General features: G+C 38.5%; 1 protein-coding gene across 2 annotated transcripts; it reads left to right on the top strand.

Annotated features, from left to right (window-relative positions):
- Positions 1-157: 157 nt before the first annotated feature.
- LOC140936551 (mechanosensory protein 2-like) lies at positions 158-20,091 on the top strand. 2 transcript variants are annotated; one of them, XM_073386054.1, is made up of 8 exons: positions 158-328; positions 11,565-11,671; positions 12,033-12,105; positions 14,445-14,527; positions 15,571-15,774; positions 16,844-16,899; positions 17,488-17,566; positions 18,509-20,091. In XM_073386054.1, the coding sequence occupies exons 1-8, from the start codon at positions 232-234 to the stop codon at positions 18,704-18,706; spliced, it is 897 nt and encodes a 298-aa protein (XP_073242155.1). In that variant the 5' UTR covers positions 158-231; the 3' UTR covers positions 18,707-20,091. The 2 variants fall into 2 exon arrangements, with proteins under 2 accessions (XP_073242155.1, XP_073242156.1); XM_073386055.1 differs by lacking the exon at positions 158-328 and adding an exon at positions 7,942-8,035.
- The last annotated feature ends 1,455 nt before the right edge of the window (positions 20,092-21,546 follow it).

Below are 21,546 nucleotides of genomic sequence, written 5' to 3'. Positions count from 1 at the left end.
TTTCATTTTGACACTCTCAACAGATAGGGAAAAGATTTCCTGGTCGTTTCTGCTTTCTGCTTTACTATCGGTCATTTCGGGATTCCTCCCGAATAAGCAGCTGATCCCGCACGCATATAGATAACTGACACCCAGACCTCACCTGTGATTTGCAGCACTGTTTTGCTTTCACGCTTGGCGCAAGATGTGAATTTTCGTGAAGGGTAAACTTTCGACATTGCCGTAATTCCGATGGCTTCTGCCACAACCACAACCTCTTTTAACCTTAATCCAGTCGGTGAAGGCTACAAAAAGACAGCGGGTGAGGAGAGAGAACTGCTGAGTGAAGGTGAGTTGTTTGACGCACAGGAGATCAATGTGCCTTGTCTGTAAGCTTCTGTATGTGCAGATTATCTAGATTTTTCTTTGGAATTGTGCGCATTCTCTTGAAGATGGACTGTCTTGAATTGCCTTTTCTAGATATTTTAAGGGAGATGTGGATAAATAAACTGACAAAATATTTTCGGTTAATGTTACTGGTTAATTGAAAATCAAACATGTACTGTCAAAAATGAATATATATTTCAAACTTTTATATTTAACAGTTGGCCAAGAAAGAAGGGCTTCAACAAGTTTTAAGAGCTAAACTTAATCCTAAACAATCTGCAATCTAGCTACTGAAATATCCAAGGGTAATATGGTAATCCTACATCCTATGAAAAAAAATTGTGGTCAAAGTTTTTTTACTTTGTTCAGAAAATTTAATGATGGGATCCACCTTTATCAAATTGCCATGAACAAATAGCACAAAGTTGTTTTCAGTGCGACACCCTAGTATGACAGGTTATCAGTTGTAGGGAGCACTATATTGGACTGTAATCTTTGCTTTGTCTTTCACATCTTAAAAATTTACTAAGCTTATGTCTGCACAAATAATATGCTATCTTTTAAAATAATATACAAAGAAGCCTTAAATGCAGGGCTTTTAATGTTCATGCTTTTATCACGGAACTTTTAATATTTATTATGCGTGATCTCTGTGGCGTCTAACAATAAACAGCAGCTGGTCTCCAATGTTCTCGCTGCATCTTTTTTATATATCATCTCTGATTTGCAACTGAACAGACAGAATTAAATGGAATCCACTTTTTTATGCCGTAGTGGGAATTATAGTAAGCATTCCTGCCTTATCAAGGATTGGTTTACAATTTTAGGCACATATTTTTTCACCGAAAAGATAAATGCCTTTTGTTTTTTTTCCTTTTCTTTCGTATGTGATACTACTTTTTTTGGACTTCCTGACTTCCTGGATATCCTGCATAAATATACAGGAAACCTCTGAGGATATTTTCTTTGAGCTATTGTGCCGACAATAAATACCTATTTTTCTGTTTCACATATGCAGATGCATCAGGTAGCAGGTGTATGAGTAAGTTCAAGGTCTGTCCTGTAGTTGATTGAGCTTTTTACCCCACGAAAAACCGAAAAGCCAAGGCCAGCCTTCCTTCCCAGGCCCGGGCCCTTTATGACAGCCCCGATTCAATTTTATTCTATAAGTAACTCAGCGTGCAAAGAAAGTTGTGTCCGATAACCCAGGGCTAGTGCATTTTGCTATCGGGCTAGAGATTTTTGTTCTTACACCTGTAACTTGCCCAATGGGCAACTGCTGTTTTTTGAGGAAATGTGTAGCTCCAGAAAAAATCCATACTCTCCCCACAGAAGGGACTGGAATTTCCTGGGGGGACTTGGGGGGTTGTCAAAGGCCCCAAAATTTAAGTAAATGTATGAAGCTTGACTGGAATTTCCAGAGAGGTGGGGGGTGGGGGGGTCTAAGGAAAAATCGCTTCCATGGGGGTGGTGTGGATGATTTTGGAACTACACAATTCAAATTACAGAAGGATTGTAATCAATCCTGCTAATCAAAAAGGGTTTTGGGGCTTAGTCAAAGCGACTTGTGGGCTAGTACATGCTAGCTACAGCTTGCCTGAATGGCAGGCTGTAAAACTGACTTTCTTTGCAGCCTGATAACTAGACTTGGGTTAGCAATCACAAAGCTCTGTTTCCTGCTAGCAGAGATCTCAGATCATGGTGACCTCTGCCAGTAGGAAAGCAAAAACTCTCTCCTAGATATTTGTGGGTGGATATGAAGCTTCTTGTGTAAATTTCTATTTGAGGATGTGATTGATCAAAATATTAGATTTACATTTGAGAATTTGACTGTTTGTGGAAGAATGAGAGACAGTATGTTTGATTGGTCAACCTGACCAGCGAGTCATTCAGTCATTCAGACATTGCCTGTTGACCAGCTGATATTTTGAGCCCTGAAATCATATTTCAGAAATTCAATCTCTTTATCTCCATGGCTGCGTTGGAAGGTACTTACCCCAATCAATATTACAAACAAAACAAGCTTTTGATTCTGATTTTATATATGGAGGCCTTCCGCTTCTTGAAGAACTTGCAAAGGACAAGAGACTGACAATGCAGTTGATTATTTCATCAAAGAGCCACTTTTTAGTTCTTCCATAGTCACATCCCAAGACAAGTCAATGATCATCTTTGACCTGTAATCAGCAGGATTTGTGCTGGTACTATTAATCTATGTCATCCTTTAAAGTAGTATTTTTTTCTGCCCCTTATAACACTGTTGGCTTCTTTCTGTGGTCTGAAATAAACCAGTATTTTTTCTCAGTATTTTGTTTACCGCAGGATTGGTTATGCAATGATTTTGTTTATAATATGGTGAGCCCCGGGACTCAAGTGTGAAAAGTCATGAGTCCCAGTTAAAAAATGAGTCCTAGATTGAAAATGCTTGGCCTTTATGTAACCAGACAGTTAATCTGAAGACAGACTCCGGAACTCTGTAATACAGTATACTGAAATTAAAATATAGTCCTTCTATTTTAAAGCACAACAAAGGCTAACAGAAATATGCATTATTAAATAACCGCCATAATAACTTCCACAGAAATTACACGAATGGGATATTTCTACAAATACACTTGTTTAGATCGATCAATCGATCTTTGCGTCCTACACGATGCATGCCATGAATTATTTTGTATCTTTAAGGATTTTTATGGTTATGACTGAACAACACCATGAAGTTCAGTCACCTCAGGTAAAATATTTAGTTCTGAAAAGACAGTAGGCCTAAGGGTCCCTAATAGGGGTCTTTAATCCCATCACCCTGCGTCAAATTTTCGCTTAATCCTGACAGTCATTTTTTACAAAAAACATCCTGTGCATACTTTCAATTCCCAATTTCACCTCCATTTTGCTTTGAAATCCTGAATCCTCGATCTCAAAAAACCTAATAGGGACCCTCTATTATTGCTACAGATTGAATAACTAGAAGGAAACATACCGTGAAATCCCAAATATCCCAAATATCTATCACTTAGTGTAACTCTCACAGAGGCAAGAGGGGGAGTTCTCGCATAAAATTTTGGGCGGGGGGATGGAGCATTCCTATTGTAACCTTAACCCCTTTTTAGACCAAAATGTGCAATTTTCCGTGGTACCCTATTTTACCCCTCCTTGTCGCTAGGGACGTTTCGCGTCTCAGTCTCTTCCGCGAAACTTTCCTTGACGCGAGGAGCAATTGAAAACGGCTGTATTCACAGATTAAAGACCACAGGGGCACCCAACGAGATTATAGTTCAAAACCACTTAAACATAGCATTGGTGAACGTATTATAGAATTTAAACGGTAGGATATTTTCTGAAAATTGACGTTGGGTGCCCCTGAGACCAGGAACAAACATTTGAGGAAGGGCTTCAAATTAAGGAAAGCACATAACTAATCCTGAGAGTGAATAGAAAGCTGCACTGGAGTGTTTTCCTCAACATGTTAGCTGGTTAAATAAGAACAGGTATTGCAAACTGGTGCAGAAGGAGCAGGCGTCTTTCTTTCTTTCTATAAGCGACAAAAATCGAGATCGCATGGAAAGATCCTCTCAGCCGACTATACATGCTGGCTAAGATAGAGTGCAAGTGCAGGACGGAGAAATAGAGACAACTTTAACAGAAATGCTAGCAAAAAGGGAAATATTACCCGCACAACGCTTAACTTTGATGTTAATTCTAGTGGAAGGAAACCAGGATATCAGTTCACAACAGTCAAATCAAAACATAAGACAGTTAATCAGGCTACTCTTTGGATAATAAGTGTTTTTTGTGACTTCTTCCGCGGTGGAAACACTTTCTCTAAATTCGCTGGCTACAGAATGAACGAGAAAAACAACTGCAGTCAGCCAATGAACTTCCAGAAGTTAAGGCAGCATTGAAAGTATGCACAGTATGCGAGTTTCCAAAACTAAACCATCGGGATTGCAGGATTGCGCTAACATTTTGTGGGGATGACGGGATTGACTGAAGAACCCTGCCAGGGACACTCTGCAAGGCACGAAGCTTGAATAGCACTTTGGAGGATTAAATAGTAAATAGTTTATTTGTCACTCCAATAAAATAGTTTTTCAGCAACCATTGCAGTAAAAAACTATAGATATATAAAAACTATCCTGGCTAGTATAAAAAGAGTCTAAGTGTACAAGATTCTATGAAACTATAAAATTCTCTCAAGCGCGACTCTTAAGACCAGCCTGAAAATTTAAAATGAAACTATCCACATCTTTTAGACTCCGAGGTAATTCATTCCAAAGCCGAGTGGCTCTGTAGCAAATCACCGTTGGCCGGTAGCTGTTCTGAATAGCGGTACACAGGGGCGGATCCAGGATTTTTTTTAGGAGGGGGTGCACTCGTCTCTTGCTCTACTTTAACACCAATAAACCACATAGTTTTTTTGGGGGGGCAGAATACCAGTTGTATTAGAAAACCGCAGGTCATCTCAGTGGCGGGGGGGTGCGCACCCCCTACACCCCCCCTAGATCCGCCCCTGGTACATTCATCCAACTTGTTCTGTTCTAGTATTGAGAGAGTGGATATCAGCTCTAACAATGAATTTGTTGCGCAGATATGCTTGGGCTAGTCCTTTCGAACATTTAAATGCCATTAAAGCGTCTCTGACTTCAAGTTGCCGAGCAACTGGTAACTAATCAAGTTGCTTTAATATGGGGGTGATGTAGTCAAATTTTCTTGCCCTCCCCGGTGGCAACCCTAGCCGCAAAATTTTGCATTTTCTAAAGTCGAGCGATGTTTTTCTTTTTTGTACTGGCCCAAACTGACGAAAAATAAATCATTTTACCGAAAACCAGAGAATTGACACTTTCAGCCCTATGTTGGCAAACTTAGATCGATAAAAAAATGGTCAATCACCAATATATCAGCAGGTATTTTGCTGCACAAGGTGAAGTGATTGACTGTGCTTTTATCAAAGGGTACTAGTCGTGCAGGCATGCTAGAATACGGCCTTGTGGCTTCTATAATGACTAGACTGCTGTGTTTTTGCTCAATGAATACTTTTTCATTGAAAATGAAAGCCTCAAATCTCCAGATTGAAAGACAGCGAGCTCTCCTGAGTATATATTAATTTTTCTGTTTCAAGAGTGGGGAGCTGCTGACACCGTTCGAGAGTCTGGCGCTCGTAAAGAGTAACCTGCAGCGCGTTTCATTGCAATATTTAGTACCTGTCAGACTAGTGGGAGCTTATCATGAAATGCTTCACCTTTAGCAGAACTAGCTTACAACTATAGCTCAATAGTCTGCTACACAGCCGTTTTTAGTGTCGTCACGCAATGCTCCTCCACACTAACGATGTTAGTGGGGAGGAGCGTTGCGTGACGACACTAAAAACGGCTCTGTAGCAGACTAATGGTTCAACGGATGCCAATCAGTTTGTTTTAACACGTCCAACGATCTCATGTTGTTTGGTAAGTTGAAAATTATCCTTGCTGCGCTACAGCTTTGAAAACTTCAAAGACATTTTTGAAAAAATTGCGTTTTCGTCCAAAACTGTTTACTTTCGATAATTTTTACTGAATGCCACTGCTGAGGAGCATTGTTCAGCTTTTAATATATAATGTAATTTAAACATGGATGGATTTAGCATGAAGTTTACGGTACAATCCTAATGATCCCTAGACCGCAAATTGTGCTACCTCTAGCCATGTCTAGCATTAAAGCGACCACCTGACCAGACATGATGATCATGAGTCTCTGCAACACAGTTTGAACCTCCCATTAACTGCCAGTCCCTATTGGTTTTGCTAGACTGCTTGCAGTCCGCGTTTTCTCTTAAAATCCGTCTAGTTCTTATCTCATCTAGTCTGCTACACAGCCGTTTTTAGAGTCGTCACGCAATGCTCTTCCCCACTGTGGGGAGGAGCGTTGCGTGACGACACTAAAAACGGCTGTGTAGCAGACTATATCCAGCGCGATTGCAAACCACGACGTTATTAATAACAGATTGAGACGAGTTCTGCTAAAGCTCATACATACTGAAGCATTTCATGATGAGCTCCCACTAGTCTGACAAGTACTAGATATTGCAATGAAACGCGCTGCAGGTTACTCTTTACGAGCGACAGACTCTCGAACGGTGTCTGCAGCTCCCCACTCTTAAAACAGAAAAATTAATATATACTCAGGAGAGCTCGCTGTCTTTCAATCTGGAGATTTGAGGCTTTCATTTCCAATGAAAAAGTATTCATTGAGCAAAAACACAGCAATCTAGTTATTATAGAAGCCACAAGGCCGTATTCTAGCATGCCGGCACGACTAGTACCCTTTGATAAGAGAACAGTCAATCACTTCCGCCTTTTGCAGGTTACTCTTTACGAGCGCCAGACTCTCAAACGGTGCCTCGTTTCAGCTCTACCTATGGCAGAAACTCTGTCGCTCATAGAGCATGATAGAGGCCCCGTACTATGGAATGCTTTAATTTTTAAGGACAAGAATTTTTCAACCATAAGTTATAAAGACCTGAAGAGGAAAACCCGTTCAATGGACATTTTTAAAGAGTTGACTTTTAAAGAGACTTCTACAACAACTACAAATTTTAGACGTAAAGATTTTGATTATATTTAAGGGATTTTAGAGTTCTTAATTATGTACATATATAGTTTGGCCAGAGTTTTTAACAATTAGATTTTAGATAGTCCGATTTTGTGTTATTTTATTATGTATATATTTAGTTCTTAGGTTTAGTTTTTATGCACCACCCCATAAGTTGCATGGCTTTTAATATCATCGTTCTAAAATAAAGGCTGTCTGTCTGTCTGTCTGTCTTTCTGTAAAGAAACATTCGGCGTTTCATTTCGATCTCGTTAGATAATTTTGAGTATCTGAACCGTTATTGTAATTGACTTTTTCGGTTCTTCTTTTTCCGCCGAGCTTCTCAACCCTGTTAAGATAGGATCGTGCATGCAATCTAATCAAGTATAAACACCGCCCTTTACATGTTCTTTTTTAAATGTGATTTTTAAAATTATCATCACTATTTTACTAATGAGATAAAACCCTACCGAGAGTTGCATATTAACTAGTTTGTAGAAAAAGGGAAGAAACAAAAGGATGTTCTTGTTTGAGCCTTTTAAACATGTTTACGTTGTAGGTCAAAATGAAATTCAACCTGGTTAGTATAGTCAACCTGGTTAGTATAGTCTACTCGTATCTTAACTTTTGCTATCGAATGAGATAGTAGATCAAAGTACCAACCTGTTCGTACTTACAGTGGAGCTTTTTTATATAGTACAGTAATTGAAGGTACAAATCGGCATTTTTTTTTCTGAAGCTTTAAAATCGAAATTGATAATCCACAAAGAGAATTGCCCATCTCTTACCCCTGTCATGGCTCAAGATATTTTTTGGGGGACGTAGTGTTTGGTCCAAAAAAAGACCAAGATAATTTAGTTAATGACTTGTGGTTGAAAATTTCAGAGAACTGGAAAATAAGTTTAAACTTCGTTAATTGTAATAAAAGTTGTCATGAAATGTTTTCCGTTGGGCAAACGATTATGTTTTACTACTGTTAATTGATTATCCGCACACCTGCGGAATCACGTGATAATGTGCTGTGTTCTTGAGAAGCCAAACTGGTTGAAGTAATCTTTCATGGAGTTAAATCGTAAAGGAAACTCCACTTCTCCCGAACCAAGTAAGTCCTGCCTTAACTGATGTTGTTTATATCAAACTTTATTTACCGTAGAAAGATAATTTCAGCTTTGTTGTAAGCTATCTTCGGTATGAAGGTGACAATTCAATATCTAAATACGATTGCCCTCGGCAAGTCTCGATCAGGTCTTCCATTTTGGGGAATTTCCGAAATCGAGCGCGATTTTATAAGTTGCAGCAGCGTTCTGACCGTTTTCCATGTCGAATGCTTCTCGGAAAAAGGAGTTAATTTATCTCTTACTTTTCCCGTGGAGTCTCAAGATCATGTTTTGTCCGGAGCCTTTTTTTGCTATTATTTTATTTACATTTATACACAACATCTGCAAGGTGGTTAGAATTTGATAATGTAGTGCTATCTACAGAGAAATTGTACTGAGAGACTATAAAATGCACAAACGTAAAATTTGACATTTCTCGGCGAGTTGTTAATGATATATAGCGGCCCACTCGCCATGTAATTTAAAATGCGCATTTTGTTCCACGTACACTCTTAATGAAATCAATATTACTTTTAAGAAAAAAGTCGAAGATGGTGAATTTGAAGACTTAGAGGTTTTAGTGGCTTTAGCGAAACTCTTGATGTATGCTTTCGAGTACAAAGAAACGTAAATAATTCACAACTTAAAACAGCACAACACGTAGCTTTTTCTGAAACTGATTAAATGTCATCCCGGCGCGTCGATCGAGAAGCACCGAAATACGTTCGCTGCGAAAAGAAAAAGATGCATTTCAGTATGAAGAAAGAAATCTTCGTTTGTCATATAAGTTGGCATTTGAGATTAGAATATAATGCTTTGAAGTTCCAATTCACGGTTATACTTTTTAAATTTCTCGCCCACGGAAATCAATTTTTAATCAGAACTTTTAGCAAAGTAAATATGCAAATTCACGCAATCCCGTGTAGAGACAAATTATTATTACATCCAGTTTAATATGATAGGCAAGCTTGTCAAAACAGTCTCAAAAAGTGATCCGCATAACATTTGCACTTGGAATTAACGAGCTAACTTACGAAACGTTTAATTAACCCGGCTGAATCTTCTGGAAAGATTTTCTTCATGAGGTTTTCTGCTGACCAGTTGAGGTAAATATTTTAGTGCGATGTTTAATATTAATACTATTGATAGTTAAGTTAGGAAGTGCATTCGAGTGTTCTTAGCTTTGCCGACCAATACGCGGTATTATTTCAAATTTAAGGAAAGGTTATGAAAGCATTGAAATTTTAAAGAGGTATTTAAAATTTTATGCCCTATCTATGCATAGTGGTAAATAGGAGAAAGCTTTTAAAAAATGTACCAACAGATGCGTGCAGGCGTGTGGCAAACTTCATATTTTTAACTGTCTGCAAGTAAACAGACCATGTACAATCCTACCCATCTGCTTGGTTGCCATGCTTTTCATTTCTAAAATCATTAAAATAATAATAAGTATTGTTGTTTTTATGTAGTGAACACAATAATGGTATATACATATATATTCATAACTGCGGTTGCTGTTTCCCCGTTGTTGTATTAGTGTTCTCAACATAACTGTCGCCGACAAAGTTGCACTGTCCTGCAAATACAGTGGCCAGTAATATAGTTGTGCACCATTAAAGTACTATTTCTTAACATCTATCAATGTTTGAGTAACACTGGTATTGCTGTACTTACATACATTCTAGTAAAATACTGTACTTACAGTGGTGGGTGTTTGACCAACATTGTTCGACCTTAAGTGTGAATATATTGACAACTTGACTCGAAGCAGATAACATTTCTTCAATGACATCGTACTTTGAGTTTGACTGTCACCAAAAATTAATTCAAACCACCTATGTTGTCAAGCTTTTAAGTGACAAAAATGAAGGTAATATATTGATGTACCCAAATAGTAATAACAAATCAGTCATTTTATACATGTATAACAAACAGGAGGTCATGGGCTCTTGATAGCAAAATAATGTCCCACAAATAGCAACCGCATTATGACCAATGCTGTTCATACAGCATGCTATCTCACTACTATGCAGTGATGATTCGGGGGGGACCAGAGGGCCTAGACTCCCCCCTAAATATATGTATCAGACCAAGGAATTTGTTTAAGTTTTCAACTGCTTTGAAGAGTTGTATACACATACATGTATGAGCACACGAGGAGGCTGCTTCACAACTGGGTCTAATGTAAGTTTCATCAACTGCTTGGAACATGACAGCAAGGGGCTGACTGCATGTTTCTGTTTTGTGATGGTTTGGAAGGGTGGACACTAGTGGATTCATCTGTGTGCACGAGTAAGACCCCTTCAACAGAAACTCTTGGATCAAGCCCTTTTTTGTTATGAATCACGAGTTCATTTGTGTCACAACTACGGACTCTCTCTAATATGGACAACGGGAACTAAATTTCGGCCCCAGAGAGTAAATTAGTTTAAACTTAACTTCTTAATGACACAAAATCGGACTCCTGCTACGCAGTTGTCCGATTTTGTTAATTACTCGTATGATTACAGACTGAATTGGACTCCAATCAGTCCTGTTGCCATTACTTATAGGTAACTAATGGATGTAACCTTCTAATATATATCTCCATGAAATGATACAGGTGTATGTAATAATTCTGAACTTACAGTTACCATAGTGATTCATTTACCTGTTGTTGTACTTACAGCGACATGTATTGTCTGTTTCAGGGGCAGGTGTTGATGACAATGGTAATTAAGTGTAATCACTAATGTAATGTAATGTAATGGAGAGGTCTTCTTTTCTGCCTAAAATAATGAAAGCATCAATGCAGGGTCTTATGCTTTGTATGTAGCAGACTGCATGGTCATGCAGTGTTGTGCACTTTATTAAACCTCTTATTTCAATAAATATTTTCATATTACAGCTAATTAATACTCTTGGTTAATTTTTTTGGAAGTGGCTTGGTGTACATTGTACGCTAGAGCTTAACACCTGGAATGAATTTAAATTGAGTTATCTGGTAATTTAAAGCATTTGCCTAGGACGTTTGTTACAATATAGGTTGCTGGTATTAACATCAAACTAAACTAACAGTGTGTTGTAGTTCATCTTAAGCAACACTGTAGTCACTAACAGATTGAAGATTGTTCATACTAGGAAATACTACAAGGTGCATATATAACCACGTTCCTTAAAAAATTCTGTTGATGTAGCCCAGATGAATATTGTTTCTCTGGTATATTTATAAACAGCATGATTGAAACTGACCATGTTTCTAAAAATTGAACTGATCAGGCTAAGTCCAACTTGGATAACAGATCAAAAAGGATAAAATTAGTTGTGGTGACTTTAAACTCATGATAATACTCTTGTGCAAAGGTAGAGTACATATAAAAATTGCATAGCTTTAAATTTGTGGGACTGAGAAAGACTGTAAACAAAATGAGGTTACTGGGTATATACTTTTATTGTTTGAAAATTGAATTTCAGCCATTGATGCACATATTCCATGCATAAGTTTTGTGATCAACCGCTTTAATAATATATTTTTGTGTTATCTTAATACAACAGGAGGGCAGTCAGGTGAAAGCCGTGGGATATGTGACTATCTGCTGACTTTCATTTCCATCTTGTTCATTATCTGTACTTTTCCAATTGCCATCTGCTTTTGCATTAAGGTAGGTTAATAAAGAAATGTCTTGGTTTGTTAGTAGTATTGAAGATTTCTTTAATGATAGTTGTCGCTTCTCATGAGTTTGTGTTGAAACGTTATTGTAGAAACATTTTAGTTAAAGTGACATTTGGCAAGCAAACGGCTTTGGAAGAACCAGCATACTACTTTTTGAAGACCAAAACAGTTTAGCCCATTATTACCTCTGCCACAATTTTTTCCACAGTAACCGGTATCACAGTGGTATTCTCTGTTTTCCCTTTGAAAAATGATCTGAATACTATATAATTATAGTGTCTTCTTATATTTTTTTAGCAACTATGTTTTTTATTTATTTGATATTCTGAACTTTTGTGGTATTTAAACAGATTGTGCAGGAATATGAGAGAGCAGTTATTTTCCGTCTTGGTCGGCTACTCCCTGGAGGAGCAAGAGGGCCAGGTAAAATCAAAATGAAATTGATTATGTTAGCAGGCTATGATTAAAACATGGTTAATACAAATTTGGAACTGTGATAGGAACAATGATAGTGATCCTAAGGCACCTATCAATGTAAACCCCGTGGGGGGGGGGGGGGGGGAGTGCGGGCAAGGGGTGGGGATTTGACAAATTTTAAAATTTTTTGATCAAATTCCCCAGGGTGGGAAACGAAAGGTCAATCAAAAGTGTCAAAAAAGCCCCACCCTAGGGGAAAAATCTAAACAAACAATACTATAAAACTATATAAAACGAATGAAAGAACATTTGAAAAGCACGTTCTTACTACTTTTATTTAAGGTTAACGTAAGCTCCGTTAAATAATTACTTGCTGCAATTAAGTATTTTCTCTCTCCACTAGCATCTCTTATTTTGAACAACATAATCACTCCAGGAAGATTGACCATACTATTATATTAATGAAACGTAAAATGCTTTATAACATCGGCTCAACACGTCGGAACAGGTCGGATCAGTGACCTGTAAAAAATCCTCTGATTTTCATGGTGGAATTCAATTTCAATCAAGGTTTACAGTCAGATGGGAACTTGAAGATAAAAACTTTCTAAAAATAGACATTATCTGTTTAGATGACAGTGTAAAGTATCGGATTATGGCGATTAAAACAAATGAAAACTTCATAACTTTCTCCAACAGCGTGACTTTCAGAAAGCCTTGAGGGACGGACTTGGTTACCGCTTCTGAATTGATACCAGGCTTCTATCGGTCTAAGTCAAATGTCCCGACCCCGGGGTCGCTTTGCACGATCAAAAGCCCGACAGGGGGATAGTCTCAGGCATCAAATCCCCGCCCCTTGCCCGCACTCCCCCCCCCCCCCCCCCCCCTACTGGATTTACATTGATAGGTGCATAAAATTTAACACTAAGAAATGGATAGACTACCAAATCACTGGACAGAGGGACAAGAAGATAGCAAAGTAGACATGACATGCTGTTTGTTTACCCTATATGAAGTACCAGCTAGCATGCACACTGGTGGTACACAGTTGAGCCTGGTAAGCCTGTTATATGCACTAAAAACTAGTAATACAGGCTTGTCAATCCAGGCTTCCCTGAGGAAGGTTATGTTATCAGGTAGTAAGCCTTGCTACCAGTATCACTGGGTAACTTGGAAAATTAGAATCATGTAAGGAGGTCAAAGACTGAGTAATTAAGCCGAGTAAGCCTGGTTCATTGTTTCATGTGTTTGCGTGCGTTAAGACCACTCAGTCATACATTATGCACCCATACCTGCCAACCTCCGGAGATCTAAAATCTGGAGACTCTCTATTTTGCACTACACCCCCGAATATCAACAGCACTAACACCCCCACTTCCCCCCCCCCCCCTTCCCCCGCCAACAAATTGCCTTAGGACATTATATGACGACTTACGAGAAAACCAAAACGAGAATGTGGCCATGTCAAGGTTGGTTTGGGTCTGACAGGAAGGGAAACTCCCTCATGAAAAGTATGTGGAGCTCATGAACTCATTTAGGGGTGAAATTGCAGATTTTAGTCTCACTCAGGGTTGTTTAAGATTAGAAAAAAAAATTTGTCCCACATAGGTAGGGTTGGTAATGCATGTAAAGAATGTTAACATCTTTCAGGGAAATTTTAACCACTATTAATGGTTCATATTTGGTTTCTTTCTTGCTACCCCTTAGGGCTCAAATATCAAATCAAGCTTGAGCTTTGGCCAGATTGGTCTCCATAGAGTGGTTTTCGTTTGAGTGTCGTAAAACCAAAACCAAAGTAATTACTCTGGCCAATCACATAGGACACAGACAATACATTGAACCAATCAAAACTCGAAGTAATTACATGTGGCTGACGCAAAGCGCGGGAAAATGCATGCGAGCGCATCACAATTGGCTTTGGTTTTACTTCTGATTGGATGAAAAGGTGGCGCGAATCTTTTAAGCCAATCGCATCGTGTAGAAAGTGCAAAACCAATTACTTTTCGACACTCAAATGAAAACCGCTCTAAGGGTTTAACCCTAATTTTCCAAAGAGCATCCATGACCCCTTCGTAATTATTATATATAATTGGATTCCATCTCTTGAGGGTTGGGATACTACTTCTAAATAATTAAAAATAATTTGGTTGCAAAAGTTCTTTAGCCAAATAAGTAATTGTACTATGTCTTGGTAGAGACTTCTCAAGGTATCTACTGGTTTCAGGGAAAAGCTTTATAGGTGTCAAGTTGAGCAAAGTGTTCTGTGTAGAACTAAATGTAATGTAACTATATTTAATGCAATCTTTATTTACCCCATATTAATCAAGTTTTGTGGGGTTTTTTAGGGATGTTCTTCATTATACCCTGTATTGATTCTTACCAGAAAGTTGATTTGCGAGTGGTGTCATTTGATGTACCCCCACAAGAGGTAACAAGAATATAAATGCAACTCATATGTTATTATAATAATGTAGTTAATCACTTGAAATAAAGCTTATGTTCAAGCTCTTGACAACCTACTCCCATTGCTGTAGTGATACCCTGGGAACTGAAAAGTGCTCTCCATAATAGGGAGTGTCTGTAAAAGACAGTGTAAGACTTGGGAGAAGAAATTTTCTCCAACACATTAGCCTCAGTGGGTATAAACATGCATTGATTTTTACAGTGACTTTAGTACCAGTTTAGAGCAGTGAACTTAACAAATCAACAACAATTTTCCTGGTCTATATTCTCATTGTCCAAAGAAATGACATAAAAAAATTTTCAAAACTCAAGTCGAACCACAAACCACTGGCGAGTGTCTTCACTGCAAAGTATAGTATTGGTGTCCATTAATTGTTTTTTACAACAACATTTGCTTTTTTAACCTCCGTTTTAATCATTTTCACAATAACATTGTGATGTCAGGACTGATCCAGAAATGCATCATAAAGTCCACACTAACAATAGTCTGAAAAGTTTGTTTAAGTCAAACATATGTACTTTAATAGTATCTGCTGTGGATATTAAGAGGAAGTTCATAATAGAAAGGTGTCCTCAAACCGAGAGTTAAGTGGTAAATAAGGGATTGCAACCCCCAGTGGAGTACTCCCTATAATGGCCTTTAGAGTGAGGCCCCACCCAAAGGTGTACCTTTTTAAGGTTTTAGGTATATATTATGAAAGAGTAGGGAAAACTATTATTTTGGTCTTTCTGGAGCCGATTATCAGCTCTTGGGTCTTTAAAAGGCCCAAAAGGGCTAACAGAGTAAGGGGTGGGACCCTGGGGGCAGAGCCTTCCTGTATAAAACTCTGAGGAGTACCCCACCCCGCCCACTTCCACGGGGTTGCACCCTCAGAAATAGGATTGAAACCCATCTCAGAGACTGGAGTTATCCATGCTCCTCCCTGCTCGTGCTACAGCGTATTTTATTGCTCTTGTTACCAAATGAAAAGTCCTTCTTACGGCCTCTGTTGTGTAATTCATCCACAGGTTTTGACAAAAGACAGTGTGACTGTTGCGGTAGATGCAGTGGTGTACTTCAGAATATATAATGCCACCATGTCAATCACAAATGTGGAGAATGCAAATCGCTCCACTCGTCTCTTGGCACAAACCACCCTAAGAAATGTTTTGGGAACCAAAAACTTAAGTGAGATCTTGGGAGATAGAGAAACCATAAGTGAGACAATGCAGGTAAATAAGTTATCTCTATACCCTCAAATTTCAATCCCGTAAAAGGTCTTACCTTTAAGTGAAAGAACCCGTGATCTGAACTTTGTTTTGCGCCTTTTATTTTCCTAGGTTCTGTTGTGTTGACTTCTTTGTTTTAATTATTTGTTTACGTCACCCATGAGTTTTACAAGCTTTACACTGACGATAACAACAGCAACAACAACAATCTTTTATTCCCTATTAACACATCTACAGTTTTATTCATTTTTAAAAAAAGAAAAACAGTATAAAGCTGTAAGGAGGGAAAGTAAAAGCTGATTTCTTACATGAGGATATGAAAGTACCAACTTGACAGGGCCTAAAAGACAAATGCCAAATTAAAGGACAAGAATCCCAAAATAAATATTATACTGTATTTCTTCTCATGATTAAATTAAAAATATGCCAGTGCATGTTTCCAAAGTTACTAACTATGTAAAGTCCATGTAAATCCGGACAACAGAGAAGTGTGCTTAACTACCTTATCATAGGAAATTAACGCGAATTTCAAAAATCGCGTTAATTATTGGAAACGTTAATTTCCGCACCGTTAGTTAAGAAGAGCGTTAATTTCCGCGACCTTTTTTCTATCATTTGGACTCCAAATTCTCGATACACTTCTGACATTCTTGGTACTTAAGAAAGAGGAGTATTATCAGGGTGGAGATCCGCGTTTGACAGTGAAACTGTGAAGAACCCTCGAAATGGCCAGATTTCTTCGCTTGACCCGCTTCGAACGTTCAGGGAAAGAACCACGAACAAAGTTTCCATTTGGGATTTACGTTCCTGTTGTCTCGACAAGTGTGAGAATTCACTTTCTTACCTCTTTCATACCTCTTTTACAAGCTCAACAAACAAGAAAACCTAGTTTGAAATGTTACCCTCTCTTTCGCGTTGAATTCCTTCATTTCTTGGAGCGTTAATTTGCTATAATAAGGTATAAATGAACGGTATAGTGTTATCCATCTTGACAAGATGGCATGGAGGTGTAAGTAGTGTCAGGATTATACAACAAACAAACCCCACCAAACCTGTGCACAATTATTTACAGACATCACTGGATGAAGCTACTGATTCTTGGGGAGTGAAGGTCGAGCGTGTAGAAGTGTAAGTTTTTAAGTAGAAATAGTTTTAGTTTTGATTTCCACTGCAACTATAGCCTGTTCCAGGCTCCGAGATAGTAGTGAAAAGTCGTTCAGTAAAAAGAAATGCGAAAAACGCGCGGGGGTGTCGCCTTTTCTCGCGTGGGGTGATTTTCAAGCGCGCTCGCGTTTCGCTCGCTCTACTATCCTTGAGGAAAAATGGGGGACTACTCGTAGTCTATATACTATAAGAGAGCCTGGCACAGGCTACTGCAACTAAAATAATTCCCTAATCTGAGTAGCTACTAACAGCTCTCATTATAGCATTAATGGGACAATACATGTAATCCTGTCTGCTGTAGTACTTCTTTTTTCCCCACTCGTAGGCAAAACAAAGATAAAGATTACGATAAATTATACTGTCAAATTTTATTTTAGTCATTTATTTAAAACTTGCAAAATCTATTGACATAGTCGCAAGCTCCGACAACCAATAACAGAACTTTGTGTTCTTCAATTCAGTCTAAAACAATAGTTTCAGGTTTTACACCTTATACAATGCAAGTTTTTAAAAGAACTCTTATTCATATGACGTTCTTTGTTTTGTGTTTAGGAAGGATGTTCGTCTTCCTCAACAGCTACAGCGAGCCATGGCAGCTGAAGCGGAAGCATCCCGGGAGGCTCGTGCAAAGGTGCTAAAATTATTCTCAATTATTTTGTTTTCAAAGATATTTTGAGGTGTTTAAATGAGTTTCCCAACACAAACCTTTGAATTCCTGTTTAATACGGCTTGATCTACTTTAAATGGCGTTTGCCGGCGTAAGTTCCATGGAAAAGGCTGTAAATGAGGTCGCAGTATTGTAAGCCGAAGTCCTATTTACTATCCTTTCTTTTTTTTCTTCGTCGTCGTTTTGTATTCTTCTTATTTAAAATAAATATATTTTCTTGTCCCTGTTGGCTTCTTTCCCTTTCTTTCTACTTCTGGCCCGTATTTCACGTATTTCTAGTTATTCTCAATTGTTTTGTCTTCAAAGATATTGTGAGGTGTTTAAACGAGTTTGGCACGTAAAAATGGCCTTTCCCAGTTCTTTGTGTGAACTATAGAAGGTTGTTGAAATAATTGTAGGCGTAGAAGGCAGAGCTTAAAATAGTTTTTCTTTCTTAATGGGAATTTGTCCAGCTAAGTCACCATTCAGATTGGATAACACTTGGTGCTCATATGATCGTAGAACATGCCCGTTTTGTTTTGTTTTCTTTTTTGTCCGTAATTAGCCCGCTTCATGCAGCTGAAAGTTTGTTTTGCTAGCACCAAATGAGCGGCAGAGCTGTGAAAGTGCTCGCAAACGAACAGCAAAGTTTCCGCGTTTTTCTCGTCGTGGCTTCGCCGCTCTCCATTGCCACCAGCTACCCAGGCTAGTACTTCATGATCAATCAGTCGTATTGCTCCTCCCAGCTACAAGCTTACGCTCTTAACTATTTCGTTCATTCGTACGTTTGCTGTCTTAACGCTTATGAAAGAAACTGAAACTGAGATTTCTCACTGAATTCAAGCCTGGATGTTTTCGGGTTCTTTTTTAACCGATTAGCTTGTTCGTTCTAATGCGAAGATCATCATTATTTTTCATCTGTTACAGGTCATTGCTGCTGAGGGAGAAATGAATGCATCTCGTGCCTTGAAAGAAGCCGCTGACATTATTTCAGAGTCGCCTTCTGCCCTTCAGCTGCGATACTTGCAGACGTTGACTACCATCTCAGCTGAGAAGAATTCAACCGTCATTTTCCCCCTTCCCGTGAACTTTTTGTCCCGATTTCTCCCAAGTGAAAGCAAATGACTCGACTGGCGTTATAAAGACAGGGATGTCGAGTCTTCAGTGATTCACCTTTGAGGATATCCTGCGAGCAGTCTCTCTTTTTCTTCAGATTTAGTGAGGGGAGTGCGCGCGCAAGCGTCGAGCGGTGAAGCGGTGAAAAGACGCGAGAAACGACACGCCCGTGGTCATTTTCGTGTCTTTCGCGTTTCTCTCGGCGGACTAAGATAAAAGAGAGACTGCTCGTAGTCTACTTTGACGATAGTTAGAGTTTTTAGACCCTTTCAAACCCAAAAGAAAAGAAAAAAGAAGCATCACATTTTTCTTTGGTAAAATATTCGAAACAAAATAGTTCCGTATGAAACTAATGTTGAATAAGTTCCATATTAACAGACACGCCCTAAGACTTAACCAGACGGAAAATGATTGTAGAGTAGCAATTTAGCCCTATACTGAAAAGGTTTCTTTTGTCTCTAGGAGCTCGAATCAACTATTATTGAACCATTTGTGTACGTTTTTTTCCACAAATTCAAAGGACAGAGCTAGAATTTCCTCAACTGAAGAATCGACGAGTGAAAGAGTCTACTACAGCTTATCAATTATGCGTTCTTTTGCAACAAAAATTCAAGGTTTTATAGTTTTAGTTTTGATCAAGAATATTGAAATAGAATGTCAAAGATGTATCATCAGGAGCCCTATTTGGACCTGTTACAGGTTTGAATAGAAGATATGTTCGTTAAACTTGTTGCACTCAAGGAAAAAGCTTATTGATGAAGTATTCCTTTGCAACTAAGCTTCAGATCTAATGAAGTGGGTAAAATATCAAAAGCTGAACATGATTTCATTATGATTCGAAGCAAGACTAAATGGTGGCCAGCACTCGCGTAGGTTGCAAGCTTGCTTATCATTCAATGTTAATTTAGAACCCAAACTTAGAGATTCGCTGACATAGGTTAACACGTAGAGTAGAATGTAAAAATTATATAGACCTGTCCACTAAGTTAGAAGAAAACTATTTATTATTTAGTCACTAGTTTCGCTAGCAGGTTAATTGTAATCTCAGCAGTATTTCAACTATTTCTTGTAGCTTCAACATATAGATATGCTTCGGCTTGTGAAGTGCAAACCGTGGTTTGTATTCCTAACCCTTCATTAGCCATGCTACGGTTCTCCAAAGTGTTTCAAGTTGAAGAAAAGTAGTTTTGTTTATGAACAGCGTGGTTCCACTGCACCCGGGGCTGTCATGGAGAAAATCTTTGAATAACAGGTCCACATAACCCGACCCGAGAATAAAGTGTGCGGCTTCTCTTAACGAGATTGAAATTTACATGCACTGGTGTGGAATGGTAATACTTGTACATTATGTTAATGTAGGCAGTGTATAAAAAAATAAAACCTTTTTGTTGTTTTGTTTTCTTTCCTCTTGGGGTAAAATTCAGTGCAATTCTTGTTAAATATTCTTGTCTAGCAACGTTTCTCACACCTCAAACTCTAAATTCTAACTCAACCTTTTTGTGAACTCTACCAAGTAATCGCAAAGTGTCCGGTAACCAAAAAGTAATAATAATAATAAACGCTAAAATGACGGATTTTTTACCTCCAAATTTTCTGGATATCTTAACAGAAACAAAGATTAAACACGTAGGGTAAAACGACTTTGCCCAAATGTTTAGTACACTATGCTGCAACTGAATTTTGCACTTTGGTGTGCGACAAGCTCCTCGATCGTTACTCCAAAAAGTTAGGGATTGCGATTTTTGTTTTCACCACTATTGATCCCTACTTTCCTCGGGGTTCATCCTTTTTTAAAGCAAGGTGTATCCTTTTCGAGGTGATTGGAACACAGCAGGAGGTTTTCAAGTGTATAGTTTTGACTGGAAACATTTGATGTTTTAAGAAGGGTGTCTCTTGTGGGAATTGGTCGCCCTCGAGAGGTCGTCGCACAAGGAGGTTAGACCGTACATTTGTCAGATTTCATCGATTACAGTCAGCCCAGAATCTATGGTGGAAGAAATTAGTTTCAAAGGCAACTGGTGCTGCTTTGGTAAGGGACGTGAAACGCAAAACTATCAACTGAGCTAATTTAGCACCGCAAAAAAGTCGTAGAGCGCTGCTCCCTTCGAGTTTGTCCGCCCTTTGCTCATACGACGGAACGACTAGCATTCGAAACATGAACTTTTAATTTCGTCTTTTTATTGCTTTTTACGGTGTTGATAAACGATATTTTGTCATTGTGTCAGACTCTATGGAGAACGCATGGGATAAACACGGGGATAACAAAATACGCCCTAGATCTGCCCAAGGTGGAAATGAAAATGCCTTATCTTGTCTGTTCCAGAGCGCTCCTGGTCTGTTTTGTGACTTGTATTGTCTTTTCGTTTCTTAGACCGCGAACGGTCCTCCTTTTTCCCTCAGAGCCAGGTGTGGGGAGGGAAAAAGTAAAATTATGCAAATTATCGAAAATTAATGGTCAAAAGGAGGACAGATTGACGCGAAGAAAGGGAAAAATTTAAGGAAAACTGCGGAGGTGTCGTACCTTCCCCTCAAGCGTTCTGTGTCGCGACAGGCAAAAGAAAAAAGAGACTGCACGCAGTCGATTAGTTCCTAGGACCGTTTGGCATGGAAGCCACTTTGGATCTAAAACTAGCTTAATAAACGCCTTTTAAAGTTTTTCAGAAATTCTTTATGATAAAGCAGCTCTTCAAACAAGTCAGTAGAAAAATTCATTTGACCATGCAGTTACAATGCTTAGCGTATCGCTTATAGTCTGACCATTACTGAAATTAATTTAAAAATTGCCAACCTATGACGTTTCTTCTTCAATTATTATTTGGTTTTCTATTGGTTTTCTCATTATGATAAAA

Source organism: Porites lutea, chromosome 5, assembly GCF_958299795.1.
Source record: "Porites lutea chromosome 5, jaPorLute2.1, whole genome shotgun sequence".
In the NCBI taxonomy this organism is placed as follows: domain Eukaryota; kingdom Metazoa; phylum Cnidaria; class Anthozoa; order Scleractinia; family Poritidae; genus Porites; species Porites lutea.
Note: the sequence above shows the minus strand (reverse complement) of the source record. Positions and strands in the feature narration are given on the sequence as shown.

Coding starts and splice junctions, on each gene's coding strand:
- LOC140936551 (XM_073386054.1), top strand. CDS start 232: ATGGCTTCTGCCACAACCACAACCTCTTTTAACCTTAATCCAGTCGGT. Junction 329..11,564: donor GAGAGAACTGCTGAGTGAAG/GTGAGTTGTTTG, acceptor TTAATACAACAG/GAGGGCAGTCAGGTGAAAGC. Junction 15,775..16,843: donor CCATAAGTGAGACAATGCAG/GTAAATAAGTTA, acceptor AATTATTTACAG/ACATCACTGGATGAAGCTAC.